Source organism: Dermacentor variabilis, chromosome 6 (genome assembly GCF_050947875.1).
Source record: "Dermacentor variabilis isolate Ectoservices chromosome 6, ASM5094787v1, whole genome shotgun sequence".
NCBI lineage: Eukaryota > Metazoa > Arthropoda > Arachnida > Ixodida > Ixodidae > Dermacentor > Dermacentor variabilis.
This window is the reverse complement of record NC_134573.1, coordinates 178567237-178591684: the sequence shown is the minus strand read 5'-3', so window position 1 is coordinate 178591684 and position 24448 is coordinate 178567237. Positions and strand designations below refer to the sequence as shown.

The 24448-nt window shown below is 45.7% G+C and overlaps 1 protein-coding gene across 2 annotated transcripts in view; it reads right to left on the bottom strand.

Annotated features, from left to right (window-relative positions):
* Itpr (Inositol 1,4,5,-trisphosphate receptor) overlaps positions 1 to 24448 on the bottom strand; it is a 174015-nt gene that overhangs the window by 143468 nt on the left and 6099 nt on the right. For both annotated transcript variants that reach the window (XM_075696968.1, XM_075696969.1), the window contains exons 5-8: positions 22891 to 22989; positions 22415 to 22498; positions 20553 to 20780; positions 14118 to 14495 (exon numbers count right to left, since the gene is read on the bottom strand). In XM_075696968.1, coding sequence (XP_075553083.1) covers positions 14118 to 14495; positions 20553 to 20780; positions 22415 to 22498; positions 22891 to 22989 — 789 coding nt within the window. The remainder of the gene's footprint in view (positions 1 to 14117; positions 14496 to 20552; positions 20781 to 22414; positions 22499 to 22890; positions 22990 to 24448) is intronic.

The following is a 24448-nucleotide window of genomic DNA, read 5'->3' as shown; positions in this document are numbered from 1 at the left end:
TGCTGTCAAATACGCCACTGCATCATCAATAGGAAGTGTAGAAATGTCTTCCCAGGTCATGCTCGTGAGTTCTTTGTAGCGTTTCCAGTCGGCTGACTCGGCTTTCCAGTGGGGGACGTGTGGACAGCATTCAGCACATTTTGTTAATTTTATGACAATCGGAAAATGATGACTCCCATATAGATTTTTAATCACATTCCACTCTAGATACGGTACAAGTGTAGCAGATGCAATGCTTAAATCGATAGATGAGAATGTTTTGTTTGCCATGCTATAGAATGTAGGCTTTTTATTATTTAGTAAGCATGCACCTGTAGTGAAGAGGAAGTTTTTTTACTAAGAGTCCCCTGCCATCACAACGACAACCTCCCCAAAGGGTGTTGTGTGCATTAACATATCCTACGACAATATAAGGTTCGGGCAGTTCATAAATTAAGCTGTCAAATTCTGTTTTTGAAAGATGGTAGTTTGGGAGCATGTATAGGGAGGTAATTGTTATCAACTTGTACCACGTGGACCACAATTGGCTCTATGGGTGTTTTTAAGCTGTAATTGCCGACAAGCAACACCCTTATCTACTACTATTGACACACCACCCGAGAAAGCAAGGGCCTTGTTGCAGTCTTTTCGGTAAATAGCATACTGCCGGAGAAAGGTCGTGCGTGAAGGATTAAGATGTGTTTCTTGGACACACAGCACCTTTGGATTGTACTTATGTAAGAGTTCCTTATGTCGTCTAGGTTGTGAGCAAACCCCTGACATTCCACTGTAATATCTGTGTATCCATAATGTATGTGTTTTGTGCTGTGTGGAAGAGATTAGATTAGCTCACGAGACCTTTCCAGGCCCCGTGATATGGGATTTTTCTTTCTTCCCGGTGCGCTCGAGGGAGCTGCGCCGTTCCTTGGGCATCTGAGATGCCGGAGTTGTGCTCGTATCCATCCCCTCATCTGTGGCAGTGGATACAGCCCGCGCTGCGGGCACTTTTGCAGGAGTTTTGGGCCAATCTGCATGGGCAGTGGCTCCGGGACTGGCAGCCCTGGAGTCTGCTGGCCCTCCTTTGTGGGGGACGGAACACCACTGGCCGTTTCAATAAGGGGGCTGATGGCGTGACTGCCGTCACTCTCCGCGTGACTTGGGCGGTCGCCGAATGATGTGGTGCTTCCCCCAGCGCGCCGCATCAGTGTAGAAAGGACTGGACTGATTGTTTGAATAGAAACACTTACATGCCTCTGGGAAAAACAGATTTAGTTTCACCTTGAGTTCTATTTGTTCTTTTTCCATGAGCGGCAGGATCGCAAGTAAGCAGGCTGGTCTCCTTCAAAGTTGGCACAGTGGGTTGCTGAAGTGCAAACGTCAGAAGAGTGTTCAATGGAGTTACACTTAGCACAAGTAGCACACCCTCTGCAGGTTTGTTACGCATGCCCAAAATGCTGACACTTGAAGCATCGACGCGGATTTGGGATGTACGGTCTGTGGGGATGCGCGACTCTCACGCATCCCCTGATATGTTGTTTTCCTGCATAGCACCCGTCTCCTGTAATCCGGCTTCAACGCGTGGCCTGATGCCCGCGGCAGTCGGCCTGGTTGAAGCGCAGTACAAGAGATGACGCGAGTGTTGCGCTGCTAACGTCGCCTTACATCGGGATTACTTGGGTGCAGAAAGGAGAAGGCGCTTCCTCTTTGGCTCGAGATAGGCAAGCAGCGCGGATGTGCCGCGCGTGCGCCGATCTGTGCTTCTGCGAGACCATCTCGCGAGGGCTTGTTTGAACGCGCCACCATTCGTGTGACCGTACATGCGAAGGATCAGGCATTGGTGTCCAGCATGGGGCGAACATATTCGCTCGCTATCCGGTTGCGGTGAGTCGGACTTCCGTGATTTGTCGAGCGCCCATCGGCTTGTACATTGTGGATAGCAAGTCGGCTAGTAGGCATTGATCTATGAAAGGTGCAATAAATGCCCTTGTGATTGTTTGCACTACTGAGTCGTCGTTCCTTTGTCCCAAGAGCACGGGTGTGAGAATCCCACAGGTCTAACACGGCCTGTTCTTGCCATCCTTTTAGTAGTTCACTTTCCCTAAGTTGGTGAAGGTCATCTTCCGAGATGACACCGCACACTGTGTCCATCAACCTGTGCGGGCCTACTGAAACGGGAATATCCCCAAACGCTACAAGTTTTGAGAGCTTGTCGTATTGTGGCTTGTCATGACTTCGAGAAGAAGATTGCCGCTTCCCCATCTTCGTTACTTTATAACCTGGGCCTATAGCTTCAGTGAGAGATTTGGCTACGAGAAATAGTGAGATCATTCGGATCGTCTTAGTTTTGTGCCAACTATGAACAACATGGTATTTGGGAAAAGACTCTTTCGGTTGCATAAAGAAGTTGAATGGTTCATCGGTGCGCCTCGTCTTCAGGAAGCGATCAGGCAGCGGGGGAAAAGCATTTGCCATACAAAGTTGGAAAATTTGGCGGTGGTGGTGGTCACCCACCACCGAGCCCAACAAGGGGACGCTACAAGGTTGGGAGAATACCTGCAGACGCCAGCCATGAATCGCCACTATAACTTAATATAAAATACCAAGGCTGGATAATTAAACTAGGTTAACCTTCCCGCCCAGAATATGGAAGTGAGAAGTGAAAACAAGACAAAAGATAAAAAGGCGAGAGAGGAAGACGAAGAGAGGAAGAAACAAGTGGCGTTCAAGGTTCGGAAGCAAAAAGGTCAGGCTCTTCAACGTTTGGGAGAAATGAATTTAGAAAACCTGCACAAGATGGCAAAGGATGAAAAAGGGAGGTTTCTTGAGATCTTCTCCACTGTGAAGACACACAAGCCTGAATGTCCGCTGCGCACCATTGTTTCAGAAAGGGAAACATGGCAACGTCTTGTTTGCCGGTACCTTCAGACACATCTGGGAAACGTGGTGAGCAACGACCCTTTCCTGGTGCGTAGTTCTCTGGAAGTGCTGAAGGATCTGGACAACTTGCCGCCTCGTGAATACAATGCATTGTCCTTAGACATTGAAGATCTCTTTTATTCGGTCCCTCACCAAGGTCTCTTAGCGGCGGTCAGGGACAAGATCCAATCAACTGGTGAAGTCCGCTTCCAGAATGCTGCAGGTGTAAGCACAGACAATTTCATTTCCTTATTAGAGTTCTACCTGAACTCAACCGCCATTTTGTTTGAAGGCAAGTTTTATGTGCAGAAGAAAGGGATATGCATCGGTTCTTTGTGGGGAGCACCCGCCTCCATTTCCTCCCGCGTACCCGCGGCATCCCGTTCGCACGTGGCGACGGGTCGCGCCGGCGTAGACATGGGAGAGAGGCACTACGCGCCCTCCCTTTCTCCGTCGCTCTGTTGACGCGCGTACCCCTCTTCCCCTACGCGGCTCACGGGAAAGGGAAACGTATCCGGCAAGCGAGGAGGACTTCCCCTCGCAAAAAGGTAAAAAAGCATAAGAGCGCGCCACCGGGGGAGACTCTCTCTCTTGGGACGCCGGACACCTGCCGCCTGGACGAAAGCACCTGTCGCATCCCGTGTGTGACCTCGTTTGTCTGACCCACCTAGACAACGAGGCAAGCCTATTTACTACTATTACTGAGAGGACGTCCCTCTGCGAGTGTTCATTATTGCTAATTGCAATAAACGTTATTACCGTTGACGCCGCTGGTTGCCTTATTCGTTCGAACCCGGCGTAGCCGCGATTCCCGTGCTACGGGTTGGGAGTACCACGAAGCGACTGCGTGGGGCTAGATCCGGAGCTTGCCTTCAGCCCTAGCCACACGCAGAGTGGAACCCCCACATCTTCTGTAGCTCCTGTCCTTTGCGATATCTTCCTATCTGTTGTAGGAGCTGAGATCAGTAATAATCTTCGTGATCCTCATGTAGTGTCCATTTACAGATATGTTGATGATTTCTTGGACATTTTGAAGGACGTCCCTGAGCACGAATTAGTTTCTACAGTTGAGAGAACCATGACTATCTTCTCGAACCACAGTCAGGGTCTCAGGTTTACCAAGGAAGTTCCAAGCTGTGGTCAACTCCAGTTCTTGGATATCAGGCTAGTGTTTCCAAAGGAAGGCATTTGTTGTATGTACAATCCGCGTTCTTTGAAAGGCCTACTACCGTTTGAGAGCACCGATTCCAAGATTATAAAGCGTGCAATTGCTACCAATTCTCTGCAAATGGCTTTAACTAAGTCTTGTATCCATTTGGTGTCAAGTAGCTTTAGCGCTCAAGTGCAACGACTACAACAGGCAGGCTTCCCGCCACGTCTGATTTCAGCTGTCTGCGAAACGATGCTCCAAAAACTAAAGCACCCACCTCTTATCAGGGAGCCAGTTTCACGCAGTTCTGTTGAGGTAATTCTGTACCTTCATAAGGTATCGCACAACATTAAGAAAGTGGCGAGTAGGCATAACGTTCAGGTTGTCTTCTCGGCGCCTTGCAAGCTGTCTAAGCTTTGTGCCATGAACGGAGAGAAACGCCCGGCTTGTTTAATTCAGCATCAGAAGAAGTTCACTGAATGCAGGACACGTGTAGTCTACCAAATCCCTCTGAGCTGTGGTCGCAGCTATATCGGACAAACAGGCCGATGTTTCAATGAGCGTGCAATGGAACATTGTCGTAATCTGCGCAACAAGGAAGGGAGTTTCCTCACAGAGCATTGCAGAGACTGCTCTAATTGCCGCCCTCAGTTTGACAAAACTAAATTTTTGAAGTTTGGAAAAGTCAGGTTCGAGCGGGAAATTGTGGAAGCCTATTTCATCAAAAAAAGAGGGAAACGCATGCGTCAGCAGGCTGTCCATTATGCTTAGTGACAAGGAGACGACTTTTTTAGGAGGTTTCATTTAGGCCTCATGTTACAGTGATTTCATTTGGTTTTACCGTCTTTCTTCCTTTTATTTAACTAGTTTTTATTTTGTTGACGATTTTCTAGTGGCTCTTAAGCTTTTGTTGCACTTTTTTCTTTTTCTTTTTTGAAGCAGACGCTGTTCTTTAGACCTTTATCGTTCAACACTTTTGTCCATTTCATTGTTTGTCACGTGGTTCTTTTTTCGCGCGGTCACATGTTTTATCAATTTTTTAGGTGAGTGACTATTAGAGATTTTAGTTTTGACACAGACACTGTACTTAGACGCATTTTTTATGTTTTTTCCGTGTTATTCGTTGGTCATTATTCCTATAGTCGTGCGAGTTTTATCACTGACTGGGCCTTAGGCGTTTGAAGTGTGTTACGTTGTGGATAGTTTGGTAGTGAAGCGTAGACGGTACTTTTTATGTCTGGTTTTTGTCCCCATTGGCTTGGAAAAAGACTATACTAGATCAATTGCCTCCTGTGCTGATCCACGTGTGGGTCTTGTTTGCTCATTCGATAATATGTGCCAGATAAGATTCCTGAGTGGTCAATAGATTGCTGTTTTTTACTTCTAAAGTTTTGTGCGCGACTTGGCGTGAATAACCTACATAAGGCAGGCTTGTTGCGAAAATAAACTTAGTTTTGAGTGGCGCCGGTCCTGTCGTTTGTGTTCTTCTTCTCGAGTCCTGGTCTTCTGCACCTTGCCAAACTACCTCAGAGATCAGAACGGCCTCCAAGCGACCTGTGCGTTTGCGTGTGAAGACACATCAACATCAACATTATTTTGACACTGTGCTAGAGAGCATTGCGGCGTCATGCAAAGGATTTGCATCATGCCGAAGCTCAGATAAAAAAGACGCCGGGTGCTCAGCATAGAAGAAAAATTAGACATTGTTCGTGCTATCGAACGTGCCATGAAGAAGCCGGCACTGGCACGCGACGTGGGTTTACTGTTGACTACGGTGTGTGGCATTTGGAATGCGAAGAAGTTGCTCGGCAGTGCTGCTGCGACCGCGAAGAGATGTCAGCTACGAGGTTCAACTTCTCGCCATTGTTGCCTCTGTTGTTGCCGAAGTGTCCACCAGCGACAGTGACGAGGACGATACGGAAAGCGACAGCATGGACGATTCAGGCCCGACAGTGGCTGAAACTGCGCATTATGTCAGCCTCATGAATGCAATCGCCGCGACGAGAACAGCACCCTGCAACGAAAAAGGGCGCCGCACGACTTCTGCAGCGCAACCACCTGCGCGCACGGAGAACATGCAATTCTAAAGAGGAATCTGCAATGCGAGTTCTTGGAGAGAAGAGGGGGCTGGCGGAAAAGCTGACTCGCAGCTTCAGTAATACCAGTAAACACTTTTGATCATGATCAAGCCCGATGCAGATCGGAATTGTCAACTGCGATTGGCTGCCTTGTGCATCTTGCGCAAATGAGCCAATTATGACTGAGCCGACGACAGGCCGCTGTCGTCGCTGCTGGGCCGCCGCGGCATCAAACGAAAATAAAACCTTTGTCGTGCGAAGTGAATAAATACTGCCATGTTGTTCCGTTTTTGACAGGTAAGTGGGCAATCTCACGCTATTTCGTTTAAGCAGTACTACCGTTTAGTACATACTTTTTCTGAGCTCTGGCCAACTACGGTTTAACGAGGTTTCACTGTATGCGTGACATGAATGGTGTAGTACTTTCTGAAAGACACATGGGCACCAGCACTTACTTTGGAAACTTCGATGACTGATATATAAAAGCCGACATGCTTGATCCGCTGACTAGATTTACGACAATTGCCGACTGTGTTCGCCGCTATTGCTGTGCTTTGAGTGTAACTTGCTTTTGTGGGCACAAGTTCGCTCAATAAAAATTTAGTTCCATCATTCCCAGTTTTACCACTGTATTATTAACTGTCTCTACTACGTTGTGGGATTCTCATGCGTGCTCTTGGGACAAAGGAACGACAACACAGTAATGCAAACAATCACAAGGGCATTTATTGCATCCTTTGTAGACCAATGCCTGCTAGCCGAGTTGCTATCCACAAAACATGCCGATGGGCGCGCGACAAATCGCGAAAGTCCGACTCACCGCGACCAGATAACGAGCGAATATGTTCGCCCCATGCTGGACACTAACGCCTGGTCATTCGCATGTACGGTCACGCGAATGGTGGCGTGTCCGAACGAGGCCTCGCGAGAAGGTCTCGCTGAAGCATGGATCGGCGCATGCGCGGGACATCCACTTGCCGGGACATCCACACCACTTGCCGAACCCGAGCCAAAGAGGAAGCGCCTTCTCCTTTCCACGCCCAAGTAGCCCCGCCGTTAGGTGACGTTAGCAGCACAACACTCGCACCATCTCTCATACTGCGCTTCAACCAGACCGTCTGCCATGGGCATCGGGCCACGCGGCGAAGCCGAGTTACAGGAGACAGGAGCTATGCGGGAAAACAACATATCAAGGCACACATGAGAGTCGCACATCCACACAACATGACACTATGATTTATGCCACAAGCAAGCAGGACTTCTGTAGCACAGGTTGTGCAACAAGCCCCTTCTGTGGTTTTTCTTCAGTGTGAGACATCTGATCGACTCACTGTACATACAAAGAAGGGAAAGAACACCTTCAATTGTATAAAAAAGATGTTTTGATTATAACTCCAAGTAAGCATGTGTAATGCATCCATATTCGCTTAGAATAGCGCCCTTTACCATATCATAATGCAAGCAGGCATTGTGGTAATGCCCGTCACTGAACACCCAGTCCCTGCAATATCAGTACTATGTCTCGGATCTCGCTCGAGCATGCATTGCGATAGCAGATCGGTCATCGCTCTAGTATGAAATGTTGCAACAGGCATCCGATATGCTGCACAGAAGCACGACATGGGCATACAACAGAGAGCTGGTGTATTTGCATAGTGAGCCCACGTGAATGGTCATCGCTGCTGAGGACATGCCTATTGGGGCTATACTCCCGGAAAGAACAATCTTACTGCAGTTGGATTCTTTTGCACAGTCACTTCCATCCTCTTTAGCGAAGCTACAAGTGCACCCTTGTCCGCAAACCCGTGACCTTTGCTACTGAGAGGCTGCCTTTACCGCACAGCTTAGGCATCCAACGGCTGAGCACACTTTACGTACAAGATTTCACCAAATAAATGAATGAATGTGCGGTGTTTAGTGGCGCAAGGGCCAGGTATGGCCAAAGAGCGCCATGCCAATGTTAATGAGTTTGCAGTGGAGTTATGATTTCTATGAAGTTGATGTGACGTGGCTGTAGAGGGGCCTTAGAGATAGTCGCTATAAAGTGCATGAAATCTATGCGTAATAAGATGATGGCGGTGGCAAATGACGGGCACTATGAGCATTAAGATGCATTGCGAGAGAATGATATGATATACAAAATATGTCTGATGCTAAAATTGGCTAGAGCACTGCTGCCTCATTAGAGCCCTTGAAACACAAGGGCTTGAAGGCATGTGCCATACAACACAATTATCACAGCAGCAGCATCTGGAAAGAGGATGCACTATGAATTTAATGGACTTGGAGCATGTAGAACAACATCATTCAGGAAATCGAGGATTGCTTAGGTGTTAAAGAGCGGTTCTTTACGAAGGAACATAGCCGGGTGAAGAGGGACGCAATAACAGCATGCAAGAGAAAAATGTTTCCTTCTCTCAGCTTCGGCTTCCTGACACTTCAGGAGGTTGTGGAGGATGGTCAGCCTCTCACCACATCTACCACAGGTTGGAGGTTCATTTCCAGTAAGTAGAAAATTACGGGTGCCGAATGTGTGTCTTATTCTGAAACGACAGAACAGGATATCTGTTCACCGTGATTTTGTTGCGGAGGGCCAAAAGCTTAATTGTGGCTTTATTACATGCAGCTTATTATTTGTTTCCACATCCCACAAGTGTTGCCAGTGGTTTCGCAGTTTCCTTCGTAAGAAAGGCCTCAGATCTGTGGCAGGGACAGCAGCGGTAGGATTTATAGCTTGCGATGCAATTGACGTGATCATCTCGTCCGCCAGAACATAACCCTCAATGCCCCTATGGCCAGACACCCAGCATATAATGACATGCTGGTTAGATATATACGCATTACACAGGACATAGTAGAGTTCATTAAGTACTGAATTTTTATGCTTGCAGAGTGACATCAAGGCCTTCGCGACACTTGGGAAGTCTGTATATATAACTGATTTTTGGAGTTTTGATTTCCTAATACGCTTCAAAGCCGACAATAGAGCATGGGTCTCACCCGTAAAGATACTTGTTTCCGGATGCAGTACATTGGATTCCAAGGAATATGGACCGATGGCTGCATAGGCTGCATGTGACTTCGATGCGTTTGTGTAAAACTCTGTATAGGAGTGCTTGTAGTGGAGTTCTAGGAAATGCATTCGGATTTCGACCTCTGGTGCGTGCTTTGCGACTTATAGAAAGGATATGTCACATTCTACCACCTGCCACTACCAAGGAGGTAACAGCTTGGTTGGATGCATTAATCGATGCTCGAGGAGGGGACATGCATTTCATCGCTAAGCTCCCTCACACGCAGCGAGAAAGGCTGTCTTACAGAGGGACGATTATGGAAAAGTGTAGCACACGTCATATTGTTAATGGTATTAAAACATGGACGTTCATGATTGGAGTGTATTTTCAAAAAATGTGTGAGGCTTATGTAAGTACGCTGCAGATGGAGTGGCCATTCATTTGATTCTGCGTATAAGCTTTCAAAAGGGCTTGTCCTGAAAGCACCAGTGGCTAAGCGGATACCTAGATGATGGACAGGTCTAGCATCTTTAGCGCATTCAAAGTGGCAGAGTTAGATACGACGGCACCATAGTTAAATTGTGATCAAATCAGGCTTTTACAAAGGTTCATCAAACAGTCCTCGTCGCTACTCCATGTTGTGCGGGATAGAATTTTCAGTAAGTTCACTGTTTTTAGACATTTTTCTTTAAGATATTTATTGTGTGGAATGAAAGTAAGCCTGGAGTCAAGTATAATACCCAGAAATTTATTCTCTTTGTTGACAGGTACTCGTTGTCCAGACAGTTTTATACAAGGATCTGGAACCAGGCCTCTCTTTCTTGTGAAAAGAACACAAGAACATTTCGAGGGGGGTTGATTTTAAATCTATTTTTGTCTGCCCACTTGGGCACCTTGTTCAAGCCTTGCTATTCCTGTCTCTCGCATACTGCGAGGTTACAAGATTTGAAGCCTATTTGAATGTTGTCTACGTAGATGGAATAAAAAATGGCCGGGGGTAATGAAGTACGAAGCGTATTCATCTTCATGATAAAGAACTTGCAGCTAAGCACGCCTCCCTGAGGTACATCAGTTTCTTCTATAAAAGCTAGTGACACTACGTTTCCGATTTTCATGCAGAAGATACAATTCAACAAAAAGCTTTCTATTATGTTTAGCATATTTCCATGGACGCCCATTCCCGACAAGTCTCGCAATATTCCGTGAGGCCATGTTGTGTCGTACACCTTCTCCATATCGAGGAATATCGATAAAAAAAGCTATTTATGTATAAATACATCGTGAATACATCTTTCAATGCGCACAAGATGATCAGTTGTAGAATGCTGTTCTCTGAAGCCACACTGATAGGGATCTAGTACGTTGTTGAGTTCGAGAAAATATATGAATCTACGATTAATCATTTCTTCAAAAAGCTCACACAGGCAACTCATAAGAGCTATCAGGCAATAACTTGCCATCAAGAAAGGGCCTTTACCCTGCTTCAAAACAGGGACCACAATCGCTTCTTTCCATGTGGATGGAAGGTATCTGGCAGCCCAAATAGTGTTGAAATGTGCGAGTAGTGTAACTTGTGTGTCAGTACATAAGTTTTTGATCATGTCAAACATGACTCTGTCAGGTCCCGGTGCAAAGCTCTTGCATGCGATCAATGCAGCTCTCAACTCAGCAATACTGAAAGGCCGGTTGTACGGTTCGTTCTGTCTGCATTTACGCAAGACCAGTTTAAGTTCTTCTACTTGTTTGTATTTGAGGAAGGATTGAGAATAATGAATTGAGCTCGACATACGCTCAAAGTGCTCCCCAAGAAAGTCTGCCTGGTTTTGCAAGGTATTCCCTTGCTGGTCCCCCACAGGCAACGGATGGATTAGCTGCCCTTTTAGCTTTCTTAAGCCATTCCACACTTTCGCGTCCTGCGTGTACGAATTAATACCCAAGAGGAACCTCACCCAGCATTCTCTCTTTGCCTGACATCACGTCTGCCTTTCTTGTGATTTAATTTGTTTAAACTGAATTAGATTTTCTGCATTTGGCGATCTGCAAAATACGCCCCATGCCTTGTTCTGCCTCTTTCGCACCTCTCTAAGTCTTCGTTTCACCAGGGAACATTTCTTGTAAGTGAATCACCTTTCAATTGCGTGATAAGCTTTTCAGCTGCATCAACAATAAAAGCAGTAACTTATGCAACAGCATCATCTATAGTAAAATCATTTATAAAATGTCTATAAGATGGTTCTTTAAAATTCTCCCAGTCCGCCGATGCTAATTTCCAAAAAGGAACAGGGGGAGGGTTGTCGTATTGCGTTATTAAGTTCAAAGTTACAGGGAAGCGGTCGCTACCAAAGGATTATTGTTGATATTCCATTCCAGATGAGGCAGAAGAGAAGCAAAGCCCATTGCTAGACGTATCAATGAATATGAGTTGTGTTGGATGATATAATAGGTTGGTTCCTCCTTATTAAACAGGCAGGCACCAGATGTAAGAACAAAATTTTCAATGAGTCGGCCTCTTGTGTCGCATCGCCATCTCTCCATAAAGTGTTGTGGGCGTTAAAATCACCCACAAGTATGTAGGGTTCCGGAAGTTGATTTACGAGTTTACAGAAATCTGTTTTTTGGAGGTGATAGCTTGGGGATGTATACATATATAGAACAAACAGTTACCAACTTATTGAAAGGAACCCCTCTAACTGACACTGCCTCAAGTGGTGTCTGTAAGGCTATGTGACGACAAGCTACAGACTTGTCTGCAAGGATTGCTACACCGCCACACGAGGCGTTAGCCTCGTCACGGTCCTTTCGGAAGATGGAGTACCGACGAAGGAAGTTTGTTTGTGTGCATGTTAGATGCGTCTCTTGAAGGTACAGCAACTTTGGATTATGTTTGTGTAGGAGTTCTCTAATATCATGAAGGTTATGATTAGTCCTCTAACGTTCCATTGTAGTATTTGTGTCTCCCTATTGATAAATGTGTTGTGTGCTGTGTGTTTAGGAGACAAAGATTAGCTAATGGGCCCTTGCCAGGTATCGCGACACGAGCTTTGTCTTTTCTGGAGCGACCGCGAGAGCCTCGCCGCTCCCTAGGCGCTGGTGACACCGTCTGGCTGGTGGTTGTGTCCATTGCCTCTAGCGAGGCGCTGGACATGCGCTCTTCCGAGCTCTGTGCTTGACCTGAAGGCCTCGACACTTTGGAAGAGCCCTTTGAGGCCACCAGCCTGGAGGTCGATGGCCCGTTCTGCTGGGGTGGCGGAGCAGCGCTAGCTGCAGCTGCCAAGGGGGCAGATGGTGTCACCACCGGCTCACTGCGTGTGGGCCGGACAGTCGCCGGGAGCCGTTGTGGCACCACCCCTTGACGCACCACTTCGGCAAAGCTGTTTGCTGGCAGGTATGACACCCACCTGCGAGCCTCCTTAAACATTATATTTTACCTTACTTTGATTGTGATGATTTCTTTTTCTTTTTTCCAAGACGGGGAGAACAACGAGTATGCGGCATGCTTGCCATCACAGTTGACACAGTGTGGAGTGTTCTGGCATGTTTCAGAGGAGTGTTTATTATCACTACACTTGGCAAAAGTCAGCCAGACTCAACAGTTCTGTGAACTGTGGCCAAACCTTTGACACTTGAAGCATCTGTGGGGATTTGGCACATACAGCCTAACATCAATCTTGAGGGACCCAGCCTCGATGGTCTCGGGCAAAACACTAGAACCGAAAGTAAGTATAAGGTGTTTGGTCTGAATTTCCTTTCCATCCCGCCTCATCTTAATTCGTTTGACACTGATAACGTTCTGATCAATCCAGCCCTCCAGGAGTTCAGCTTCAGATACTAGTAGCTCCAACAAATCGGCATCAGAGACGACGATGCAGTTGGTATTCATGGTACGGTGTGGGGCAACTGTCACTGGAACATCCATGAGGGACACTAGATTAGCTAGTTTTTCATGCTGTTTCTGATCGCGGAGCTCCTGTAGCAGATCACCGCTTGCCATTTTCAATGCTTTGTACCCTGGTCCAAGGACTTCAGCCAGAAATTTCGAGACAAGAAACGAGGAGATCATCCTCACTGTCTTTCCAGCTTGATCAAAGTGAACGATGTGATAGCGGGGAAAGTTATGTGTTCGGTTGCCTGAAAACTGAAAGATGTTGGTGCGCCCTCGTTTAAGAGGGCAATTAGGTAATGGGGGTAAGGAAGTTTCCAGGAACAAACATAAAAAATTTGGCAACAGCACCGATTGCTCACCACAGAGCCCAATGGGGGGACGCAGCAGAGCTTGCAATCAAGCCTGCATGACGCCAGTCGTACGCCGCCACTATAACCAAATATGGATTACCCAAGGTTGGATAGCCACACAAGGTTAACTCTTGCCGCCAAGGAGAAAGGAACTAAATGGAAGAGAGAAGAAGATAGGAAAGTGCAAAAAGTGGGAGAGAGACAGGAAAAGGTGACTGCCAGTTTCCTCCAGGTGGGTCAGTCTGGAGGTGCCGTCTATGTGAAGCCGAGGCCAAAGAGATGTGTTGCCTCCGCCAGGGAGGTTTGAAGGTCCGAACACCCGGCATCGGCTCAACCCCCCCAAGATTCCCCCTTTCGCAGAGACAGCTAAGCCACGCACGGCTACATACGGGAGGGTCTAACCGTCATGTGCATGGTGTACGTGGTGTCGCAACGCACCAAAGGCCTGCTCATGCAGATGCCCCTGCGGGGCTGCAAGAAATCATGAAATTCAGCACAATATCAGAACATATTCTTAGATTAGATAGAAAAAAATGCTAGGTAACGTGTTTGCTCCCACACAGCCAGCAATATATAACCAATTTGTTTAGAACATTTGTATCCCAATTGAATATTCAAAAATTTTCAAATACCTGGTTTTCGAATCGAATATGACTATTACATATTACTATTGGATGATATTCGAAATTTTCGAACATTGGCACACCGTTAATTGCAGGGCTTCAAGCCTTGCACAATAGCACCCACCTGGCAAGCGTCATTGGCGAAGTCGAGGTCCCGCACTTCAGATGCTGACACTGGCACCACTGCAAAGGCCTCCCGATCCTCTTTCGCCGGCGCACATCCCAAGCGCCACATAACAGGTCGTTCTTCATCTCGGTCAATAGGGATGGCAGTGCTGTGCACCCAGGTGTTGGTGCACAAGTGGCGCAAGCGCACATAGGAAGACTGGGGCACCAGGTCATCAGCACGGGAGAGTGTGGTCGCATCCAGCTCAAAGATGGAGGCAATGTCGCTACTCTGTGGCACAGCTACAAGGCAGTACACAGGGCTCCCTGGTGGGCCCCGCAGCTTGGCCCGTGTTGGGTCAGGGGTCGGGTCTTCATCCACCTCAGCAGCTAGATACTGCAACACATGATGTCACACCCCCGCATGAACTTAAGCGCACAGTTCTTAGCCTATCGATTTCTTATTAAAAATTTTAGACCCTGAAATGATTTTGACGATTTTGTACAAGTATACTGAGTCGTTAAGGTAGGTCCTTGTGATGGTTAATTGGTGCATTTAAGTGCTCCATGTAAAGCCTGTAATTTATTATAAAGTTTTAAAAACGTACATCGCTACCAATCGCAGCACGTCACTTGGCTGAATTTTCAGCCGCCCTCGACCATTTGATGCAAGTTGCCCTAATGACGCCAGTATGGTGAGCTATTCGAACTGCTGCCCAGGGTGCGTCATCGATAATTTTTCTAACTTTACGGTGAACAAATGTTGTTCATAATAGTTGGAATGTTAATTTGTTTCTATAAAAAGAAAGTAACAGAAAGAGAATGCCCAAGGACAATTTCTCACTACACTTGAGCACTTCCGACACAAAGCAAGTGTCGTCTGCTTGTATCACAACCTTCTCCATGTTGACGAGAGCTCCGGGTCAGTGTCGATCTCAATCTTCATTTTCACAAGCACCATGATTCACCCTTGCTACATTGTGGGCCGCAAACGTAGCTACTGGCAATATGTCAAGCTGCAACATCGCGGCCCTCTGCAAGGCAGCAGACAAGCGGAGTGACTGCAGCGCATCGGACTGTTGCTATCCAATCGGCGCCAGGATTTACACGTTTGTGGCCATCACTTTATGCTGGAGAATTACTACCACAATAGTGTTTCACGTGTCCAGTATTAGGGTAAACACAAGCGCAAGCGGACTGGACCTGGCCATTTGACCGTGCCGTTTTACGGGAAGAGCAGAGCAAATGTGAATGGTCTGCACAGTGCAGCCACCTGGTGGCAAGAGCTTAACCAAACACAGTAGCTGTAACGAAGTGTATTCTACTTTGCTGCTGGTATAAATTTTTCTCAAAAGCGTAATTGTGAACACAATGTTTTTGTAAATGTTTGAAATGTTTTACACTTTGTTAGAGCAATATTAGCTCTTTGTTTGGCTGGTCAAGCTCTGCGCCACCAAGTGGCTGGACCATGCAGACTGATCAGGCCGCTCACGTATGTCTATGCTAAAACTCTACCAGCTTGAGTTTATGCCTTCACCCATCCGCTGAAACCAGTAGCATAGCCAGAAATTTCGTTCAAGGGGGGGCTCACATTGCAGCTCAGCCTCCTCCTTATATAATTTGTCGAGGGATCAAATACATTAATAATAACTGCATTGCCATTGCCAAAGATGCTGCAAACAAATTCTTGAACGTGGCCGAAATAACTGATATCAACGCTTCCATGTTTTCTGTCTATTTTATTAATAAGTAAAGGAACTATCACGCGAACTTTAGAACTACATCAGTTTGAAACCAGCAAAGCAGTGCATGGCGCTGATTTGAAAAATGTAAAGGCCATGAAATGACCAAGTAGAGGAGAAACATTTCAATGAAACTTTGTTAACCTCCCTGCCTTTAATAATAATAATATTTGGGGTTTTACGTGCCAAAACCACTTTCTGATTATGAGGCACGCCGTAGTGGAGGACTCCGGAAATTTTGACCACCTGGGGTTCTTTAACGTGCACCTAAATCTAAGCACATGGGTGTTTTCGCATTTTGCCCCCATCGAAATGCACTCCCTGCCTTTCTCTCATTTGCAACGCCACAAATGAATCACTACAATGCTTCATCCCATCGGACCTTGCTACGTACTTTGTCAATTTGTCTGATAGTGTGTTGATTTGGCTTGTATCATTGTACAGTCCAATGTTTGACTTTAGAAAAGTCAATGCACCTTTGGCATCAAATGTTCAACATTAAACCCACAAAGTTTCGGAATTGAAAATCTAAAGCACGACTTTGAAAATGTTAATGCACCTTTCGCATCAAAAGCTTATGAGAACTTTATACCCATAAAGTTTCAGAATTGAAATCCATACGCTCTGTAGATTCTGCGGCCTCCACGAGATGCCGCAACGAGCCCGTTCACTATCAAAACGCCCTTGAAATTTTGTGCTTGCATGGGGCTCCTTGCATTACGATATGCGACTCCTCATGCATGAGCGTTGCCACGAAATCCAGCCTGATTTCGCAATGTTCGCGCTGAAATGTCTTTTTGAGCGTGAAAAGGACATTCTAGACAAAAACCAGCACGATTTTTGGCGCCGGAAGTTGTTTTCGTTGACGGCGCATCACAGAATGAAAAAATTTCGGAGGGAGACTGAAGCCCCATGAGCACCCCCCCCCCTCCCCCCTTTGGCTATGCCTCTGGTTGAAATGCCCATCTCGCCTGTGCTTACCGGATACCGGACACACTCGGTGCTGGGATCGAAAGCTCATAACTCTTCACTGCTCCCGGCTTCGACAGCTCTCGCTGGGGGTCGACTGCCAAGCAGCTGGTGGAAAGGTTGGGGAGGCTTCGCGCTTACCCCTAGACAACCGGAAGTAGACGACACGATGCGCCATCATGACGCAGAGCCAGTGAAGGCGGAGCTTAGCCACGATCACTCGGCGAGTGAGTTGAGGAGAAAATGCATGGCTGTTGAGGAGGGTAACTTGTAATCGTGCGTAACTCTTTAATATGAGACGCTTCAAACGAATTGTGGTGCGAATGGTTAACTGTAGCTGTATTCTACGCATCTACAAAATTTGTCCGAACTGTTTCAGGGGCCCTTTAACTAGATATAAAGCTGCTCTTGGTGCGTAAACTTAGTCAATATGCAGGTGGTGCACTTGATAAGAACATCAATTTTCAGAAGTTTAAAGCCCAGGTTCAAGTTTATTCAGCAACTCATTACAGGGAGAACACAGTATTAGTATTAAATCCGGAGGCCCTAAAGTTCGAAAACTGTCGGGGGGACCTCTTCATAAAATGTGTGCGAAGGCACCTTCTTTCCTTCTATCCCTTTATTAATGCAAAAGCATTATATGGCTCATGAGGCAGAAAATCCGGCGTAGTTGTTGACGTAGGTGTGACCACATCATCATCATTGACGTAGGTGTGACCACAGAATGGTACAAAAAGGCTAAAAACCATCAGCCTCTGGTGGGAATTGAACCCACGACCCTCGGTGTTAATTAAGGCTACGAACCCTCTACCTTTGGTGGAAGTCAAACCCATGACTTTTAGTGTTAAATAAGGTGGAATTAATTAAAACACAGTTAATTAAGACGGAGTTAATTAAAGCACTTGAACCCACAACCTTTGGTGGGAGTCGAACCTACGACCACTGGAGGGAGTCGAACCCACTACCTTTGATATTCATTAAAGTGAAGGTAATTAAGGCACAGTTATGTTGAATTCCAATGGCAGAGTCGGAGCAAGTTTTTCTGCTCGTTTCGGAGCAAGTTTGTTCCAATGGCAGAGTGAGGGCGGGAGTAAGGTGTTTCAATGAGAGAGTCAAAGGGGATTCAGAGCGGGAGTCGGTCCGTGGAGCAGAAAAAGATGCTCCGCCAAAATCGGCGGAGTGGACCGGAACTCTGCGTGACGTATTTCCTTTACCATGTTTGTCTGCTGGGAGGCGCCACCGGTCACGACTCGCGAGGAAGCAAAGGCTGCTGCACGCTTGGCGAGATATCCATTCCGCACTTTTACAAAAACAACAGGTGAACGGCACTGAAAAGACAAGTGACTGGTACGGCAGTGCTGGGAGCAAACAGCGGAAGGAAATGACAACACGCAAGGTATCCTGGGTAACTCGGTGATAGAACTTCCGCTTCCGCCTTGCTCCGGAGGCGCAGGTTGTGTTCCAATCGCGGATCTGGAGGCGTTGCTCTGCGCCAGAGTCGAGTGCTCGCTTGCGGAGTGCGTCGGCTGCTCCGACTCCGCCATTGGAATTCAACGTTAATTAAGGCATTCAAACCCACAACCTTTGTTAGGAGTCAAACCCTTGACCTCAACGTGTAAAAGAGCATAGGCATTGCGCGGTGGTCACAATGCTTTCACATTCATCCATATAGAGATAACTATAAGTGCACATTGAATTTTATTTTACCTCTGGCATAACAACATGATGACAATGATCTTTACCAGAAAGCTGCACTGACGACAATCTAAAACCATGCTGCAAATGGAGATGGAAAGTCTCTATTAATACAGTCAGACCTTATAACGATTCCAGATATAATGATCTATCGGTTATAACAACCACATTTCAGTGCATTAGCAATTTTTCCAAGCTTGCTTATTGAAACTGCTTCCAGATATAACACATTTTTTAGATCGCCACACTGTTATAATGAACACCTTGAACCTGGTCATGGTAAAAAGAGCTAGGGCACACGCGAAGTGCAAAAACATGGAAGCGCGACCAAACTGGGCACACAGTAGCACGTGCCCTGCTTCGGTCGAACCGCGACGATGATACTGCTTTTGAGATTAGCGAGCAATCGCTGTGCATGGCAAAGAAGATATGGAAGGTCACTCGCATTCAAGGCAGAGGCACACAGCATAAACAGCAGGGTGCAAGGTGTTTTCACCTTTCCCTGAAAAGGTGAAAATGAAATTTTCAAGTGCTTATTTATGTAGATGCTTGTCCTGAGTTCTATGACAATAAAAGAAGAGCACTGGGTAGGTAATTTGCAATCATTATTGCACACAACAGAACAAAGAGCCAAGCTCTGTGCATTTCTACTTGTTTCTCTATGTTTACTCATGGGAACAAGTTCTGAGGCTTTTACAGCATAAGTTGTTATGGGCTCATTACAACAGCCATTTTGGGTGGCGATGGTGTCCACCGCCAGTGTCCGGTGTCCATAGCAGCTATAGCCGGGAATGAGAAAAGAATACCCAGTTCCCGCCAGGATCGAACCCGGGCAGCTGCGTGGGAGTCAGCTACTCTACCACTGCAGCGGAAAAATCCCGTGTAAAGATGCCCTAGTGCATGAGGAGACATGCGATGTGACACGGGATAAAATACCTGTGTTTAAATACCTGTGTTTACTCATCGGTATGCGTTATGGCACCTCCTCACAAGAGACGAACCTGAAGAAGTGATTCGTAGAGCTACGTGCGTGGCTGCAACCAGGCAACATCAAGCTCAGCAGACTGCTGTGCAGAGAGCAGGACAAGCCGGAGCTCACCATCAACACTGGGCAGACAATTCAGATCGTTCTCGTAAAAACTACCTGAAGATACTTCGCCTCGGAGACATGTAGTGCGTGGTGCCAAAAATGGAGCTCCCATGTAGCCGCTCCTCCAGTTTACGCTGTGACTGTGCTGTGTGTGTGCCATACAGGCCTGTTACTTTTTTTATTTTGTAATTTTTCACTATAGCACGGGAAAATTCATGGGCCACATGTGAATTACATGCCATAATGCTATTCAGCCATACCGAAACTATGGTTGCAGAATCAACAGCGTTTCATCAAGCAGCTGTATGCTCTATTAAATAACTATGATCTGTGAAGATCACTTTCAAGAGCTTTTATCCCAGCTTGCATAAATGCACAGTCCACATTAGCTCCTATACCCTCACTGGCAACCATGAATAATGCTTAGCCAATATTTAGCAGCTTTGCTCAAAAGGCGAAGCACTCACAGCAATAGCAAGGTATAAGGCTATTACATGAAGTAAAGGTACATAGTTCCATGGGCAGTATAAATTGCAGTAAAAATTAGCTTACTAATAAATAAATGTGGTGTCGCACACCACTGGACACTTGCGGTTACATTGCTGGCATGATTAGGAACATCTGGATCTGGATCTGGATTAGGGTTTTCTGGACATAGTCAAGCTGCTCATGCAGCTTTTTGCCAGAAAACCCTCCAGTTGAACCTGGAAAATAAACTTGCTTACTTACTTACTTATCTTCAGCTGGGAGTGCGCACTTGTACTAATCAAACATTCCAAACTACTACACTCTTCACTAATTCAACTGCGCTATTCATTCGAAACTCAGCAGATCATGTGCCATCCAACAATGAGCGCTATGTTAGGTGTGCGGGAAGACAATGCCCATCAAGGCATCAGTTTTCCTGGCTTGCCCTTGCATGTATAGTTGCAATCCCAATAAGAGGCACCCAACAAACCTGGCCCGTAGCGAGGTGCTTGAGGCGAAAGAGGCTATTCCAATGCCCTGCCCCACCACGACAGGGGTCATGCTGTACCACTTCCACTTCCCACAGGGCTTTGGAACTGGTGGCTGCTGTTGCAGTGGTGCGTCCCGTGGACCGCAGAAACACATACTGCTTCTTTCGGTACTCATCCATCGTCAGGAACTTCTCCTGCTCCGCATGGAACAGTCGCACCACATCTCCCTGCATGAGTACACACACAGAGTGGAGCGTCCTTTACATTTTTGCGCTAGGTACACCAGCATGTGCTTTGCCCAAAGGCCGCAGTTAAAAATTCATTCACTTAGTACACATTGACCAAATGTACATATTGATCTAAAAGCCTGAGCAGGCAATGTTGTTGACAGAGATCACCTCAGCAAATGTTATATTATAAACATAAACAAGAATGTAAAACTATAGTAGCTGAGCCATATACATGAGAGCCTACAGTGTCACACAATATCAGCCAAATAATATTTTTCTGGGAACCACATGAAGAAGCACTACACTCAAATCTGTATTTAATAAGCTTGAGTACCACGTATAAAACATGAAACAGTTTCTAGCTGAGGCACAGTCAGACCCATCATTGGCATTTAACTATGCTGAGCTGCTCATGCAAGCAAGTGTATTTTGTTATAAATGATTACTTTTCTGTCATCCTCTTTCTTATCATAATCAGCAATCAAACAACAGCCTCACTGCCACCAGCACCAGTGAAGAAAAATATAACGCTGAAAAAACGTGGCCAGGCAGCACAGGCAAAGGAAACAGGAAGACATTAGGAACAAGCAGATGTTATGCCAAGGCTTGCGTCCACGTCCTTCACCCCCTTGTGTCATCCGAGCATACATAATTGCTATTAGCATCATCATCATATTATTTATCCCCATCACACCATCATGACCGTCTGTGTGGGTCTCTGCACATATTTTTTGTTGTACCATTACAACAAAGTTAACTTTTCAGACAATATTCAAGCCAGAAATGTAAAAATTCATAGCATGTAATGCTTCAGTAAGAAGACCAACTTCTGTAGGCAAGCCACTCTTCAGCGGTTGTATCATTATCCCCTGCGCTTAATTGAAATTTTCCTTCATTAACTGTCAGCTAGCATGTTAAGTGCAATGACCACATTTGCACAATGTACAATGACTGAAAGGCAAGCAAGTTGGCACAAATTCATATATATGTGTGGGTAGCGTGATGTAAAAAAAGTAAAAGATGAGAAACTAATTCATAGTTATACAAGGCAGGGCAATAGAACAAGGACAAAAGAAGAGTGACAAAGAAAATGGACAGGACATGCACTGTTTCCCAGTAAATTATCTTAGCCTCTTTTCTTTTGTTGTGCTGCCCACATATAGCTATGAACATTTGTACAGAGCTTCACCATGACCTCACCTTAGCACTGGTGTATGAAACACATTGCAGACCTAAAGATCCAATTAAATAAATATAGACAAAGGTTGGAAAAATTACAATAGACCCTCTTTACTATAACTAAAACACATCTGACACAAAAAAGCCTTCATTATATCAAATATTCATTATAATCATATATTACTTGCATGGTATCTGAGAGACCTTTGATGCTTACTTTACTATGCTAATTATTTTGTTATATCCGTGTCTATTATATTGAGATTCAACTGTAAATAATGTGCACTTTTTCTGCTTATAAAGGCAATATCACTTTCCAAAATTATTATGAATCAAATGCACTAGTAATGTCCACAAGAAATGGTGCACGCAGATGAATCATGATAAACATTATATATGCACGAATGATATAAGTGGAGAACAAAAAATAAAAATAAATTATGCTCACATACCCCTTTGAGTACATCATCCACATTCTCCTTGTGTTCCATAAACAGTGATATCTTCCAACTCGTGTTGGAGTTGACAGCATTTACCTGAAAAGTAACATAGCAGCAATGCATAATCAAACTGCTTGACAAGTTACTTTCATTTTGTAATAGGTGCATCATTATTTATATAGCAGCTCATGCATTTTCATGAATGAACAAGTTCTGATAAGCCCTTCATACAAAAATCATGTGCTTGATGTAGAAGAAGCAACAGCTCAAAAAGCACTTCTAAAGTCTTCTGAAATATATGTTAATGCCACAAAGTATGTAAGCTTTACCTTACACCTATTTTGTGAACACACCATGTACGCTACACTCATAGCCTTTTTATGTTGCGTACAGAATAAAGACATTTTTCAAGTAAAATGCATATGTAACTAAAATCAATCTTCCTCTGCAAGCATCAACAGAGAATGGGACTAAAGAATATGTCTTGCCTCCTTGCAGCCTGGGTTGTCAGGCAGCTCTTGGTTGCTGGCATGCAGCGGTTGTCCTGCATTCACTGGCGTCAGCACCACCTTGTCACCTACCACCACCTAGTACAAAAGATACAAGCCAATAAGTAAGCACGAAACAAGTAAACTCTACGTTGGTCATTAGGATAAAGCTAACAACCAAAATTGATTAGGTTGTCGATGTTTAAGTACCTATCAGGAATCAGCGACTGAAAAACAAAGGAGTTGCAGAAGTAGCATGTTAATCAAAAATAAGTATATAATGCTAGTTTCATTGTTATCAAATGTTCTCTTTCCACTAAAATTCATAGCTTGTTGAATAAAATCAATGCTAAATACCCAAGAAAAATTGGCCAAGTGCCGACCATATATCAGTGCTCGGCAGATCGTTGAAAGCCAATCAAGTCAGCATGAAGAGCTTGGGCCGTGAAAAGGCCAATCTATGTTGCCGACCTCACTGGCACTGGCTCAGCCACGAATGCCAGCATGGATGCGTAGGGCAGCCTAATGCCAAGCGCGAAAGTTTTGGCTGGCCACAGACATCGGCTTGATGCTGGTCCGACACCGCTGCTCAACCATGTAGGATCCACCAGTCGGGGCCGACTTCATTTCTCCTATTCTAGAAGTGGTGGTGGTAGTTGAAAAAGTGCCGATCTCTGCTACAAGCGAGCACATGTGGTGCAGCGCCTTTGGAGAAAGGGGATTGGGGAGCAAAAGAAGAGAGAGCAGCAGGTCCCCTCAATCGTCTATGGCAGTCGGGTCGGGCAGCATTAATAGGGAAGGAACCAGCAATGGGGCATGCATGTAGATAGTGACTTTTCTCTTCTGTTCAACTTCTTTTCTCCTCTTCTGTCTACTACCTCATGAGAAAGAGCGGTAAGAAGGTAAGGGGGACTGGGGAACCTCTGGTGGGAGAAAAATGTTCAGAAGCTGCTCAATTGGTGCAGCCTCACACAGTTTTTTCAGCGCTGTGCTTCTTGTTCGTGAAGGGTCTGCGAACTTTCCAGCCTGCAGATTTCTAACTCCTACATGTAAATGTGCCCCCATATTTACACGTAAGTCACATGTGTTATTTATGCTATTCGAGCCTACATTTCGTTAGAGTTAATTTGGAAAGAAAGTGCACAAGTACTGTTGAGGTTGTGTTTCTGATTGTTTTGAGAGCTCTTCTGCACATTTCAATCTGTTGAAAGTGATATGTTAACAGCGTGGCTTAAAATCAATGCCTTGTAGTCTTTGTAGCTGCACTTAATGGGCAAGAGTTAACATGCCAGAGCTTGTTGGGCAAGCGAATTAAGAGGACGAAGTCAAATTTGTCAACAACTCGAAGCGAAGGCAAGAGTTCGGCGTAATAATTCTGTGGAAACCTGCAAGGTGGAGAGAAGTAATTAATTAAGGGAAAAGGAGACATCCACCCAATCATAGCAACTCCTACAAAGGAAACCCATACGGGTTCCTCGAAAGAAAAGCTTCACGGTTGAAGAAAAATTCGTCCTGGTCCGGGACTCAAACCTGGGACCACTGCCTTTCTGGGGCAGCC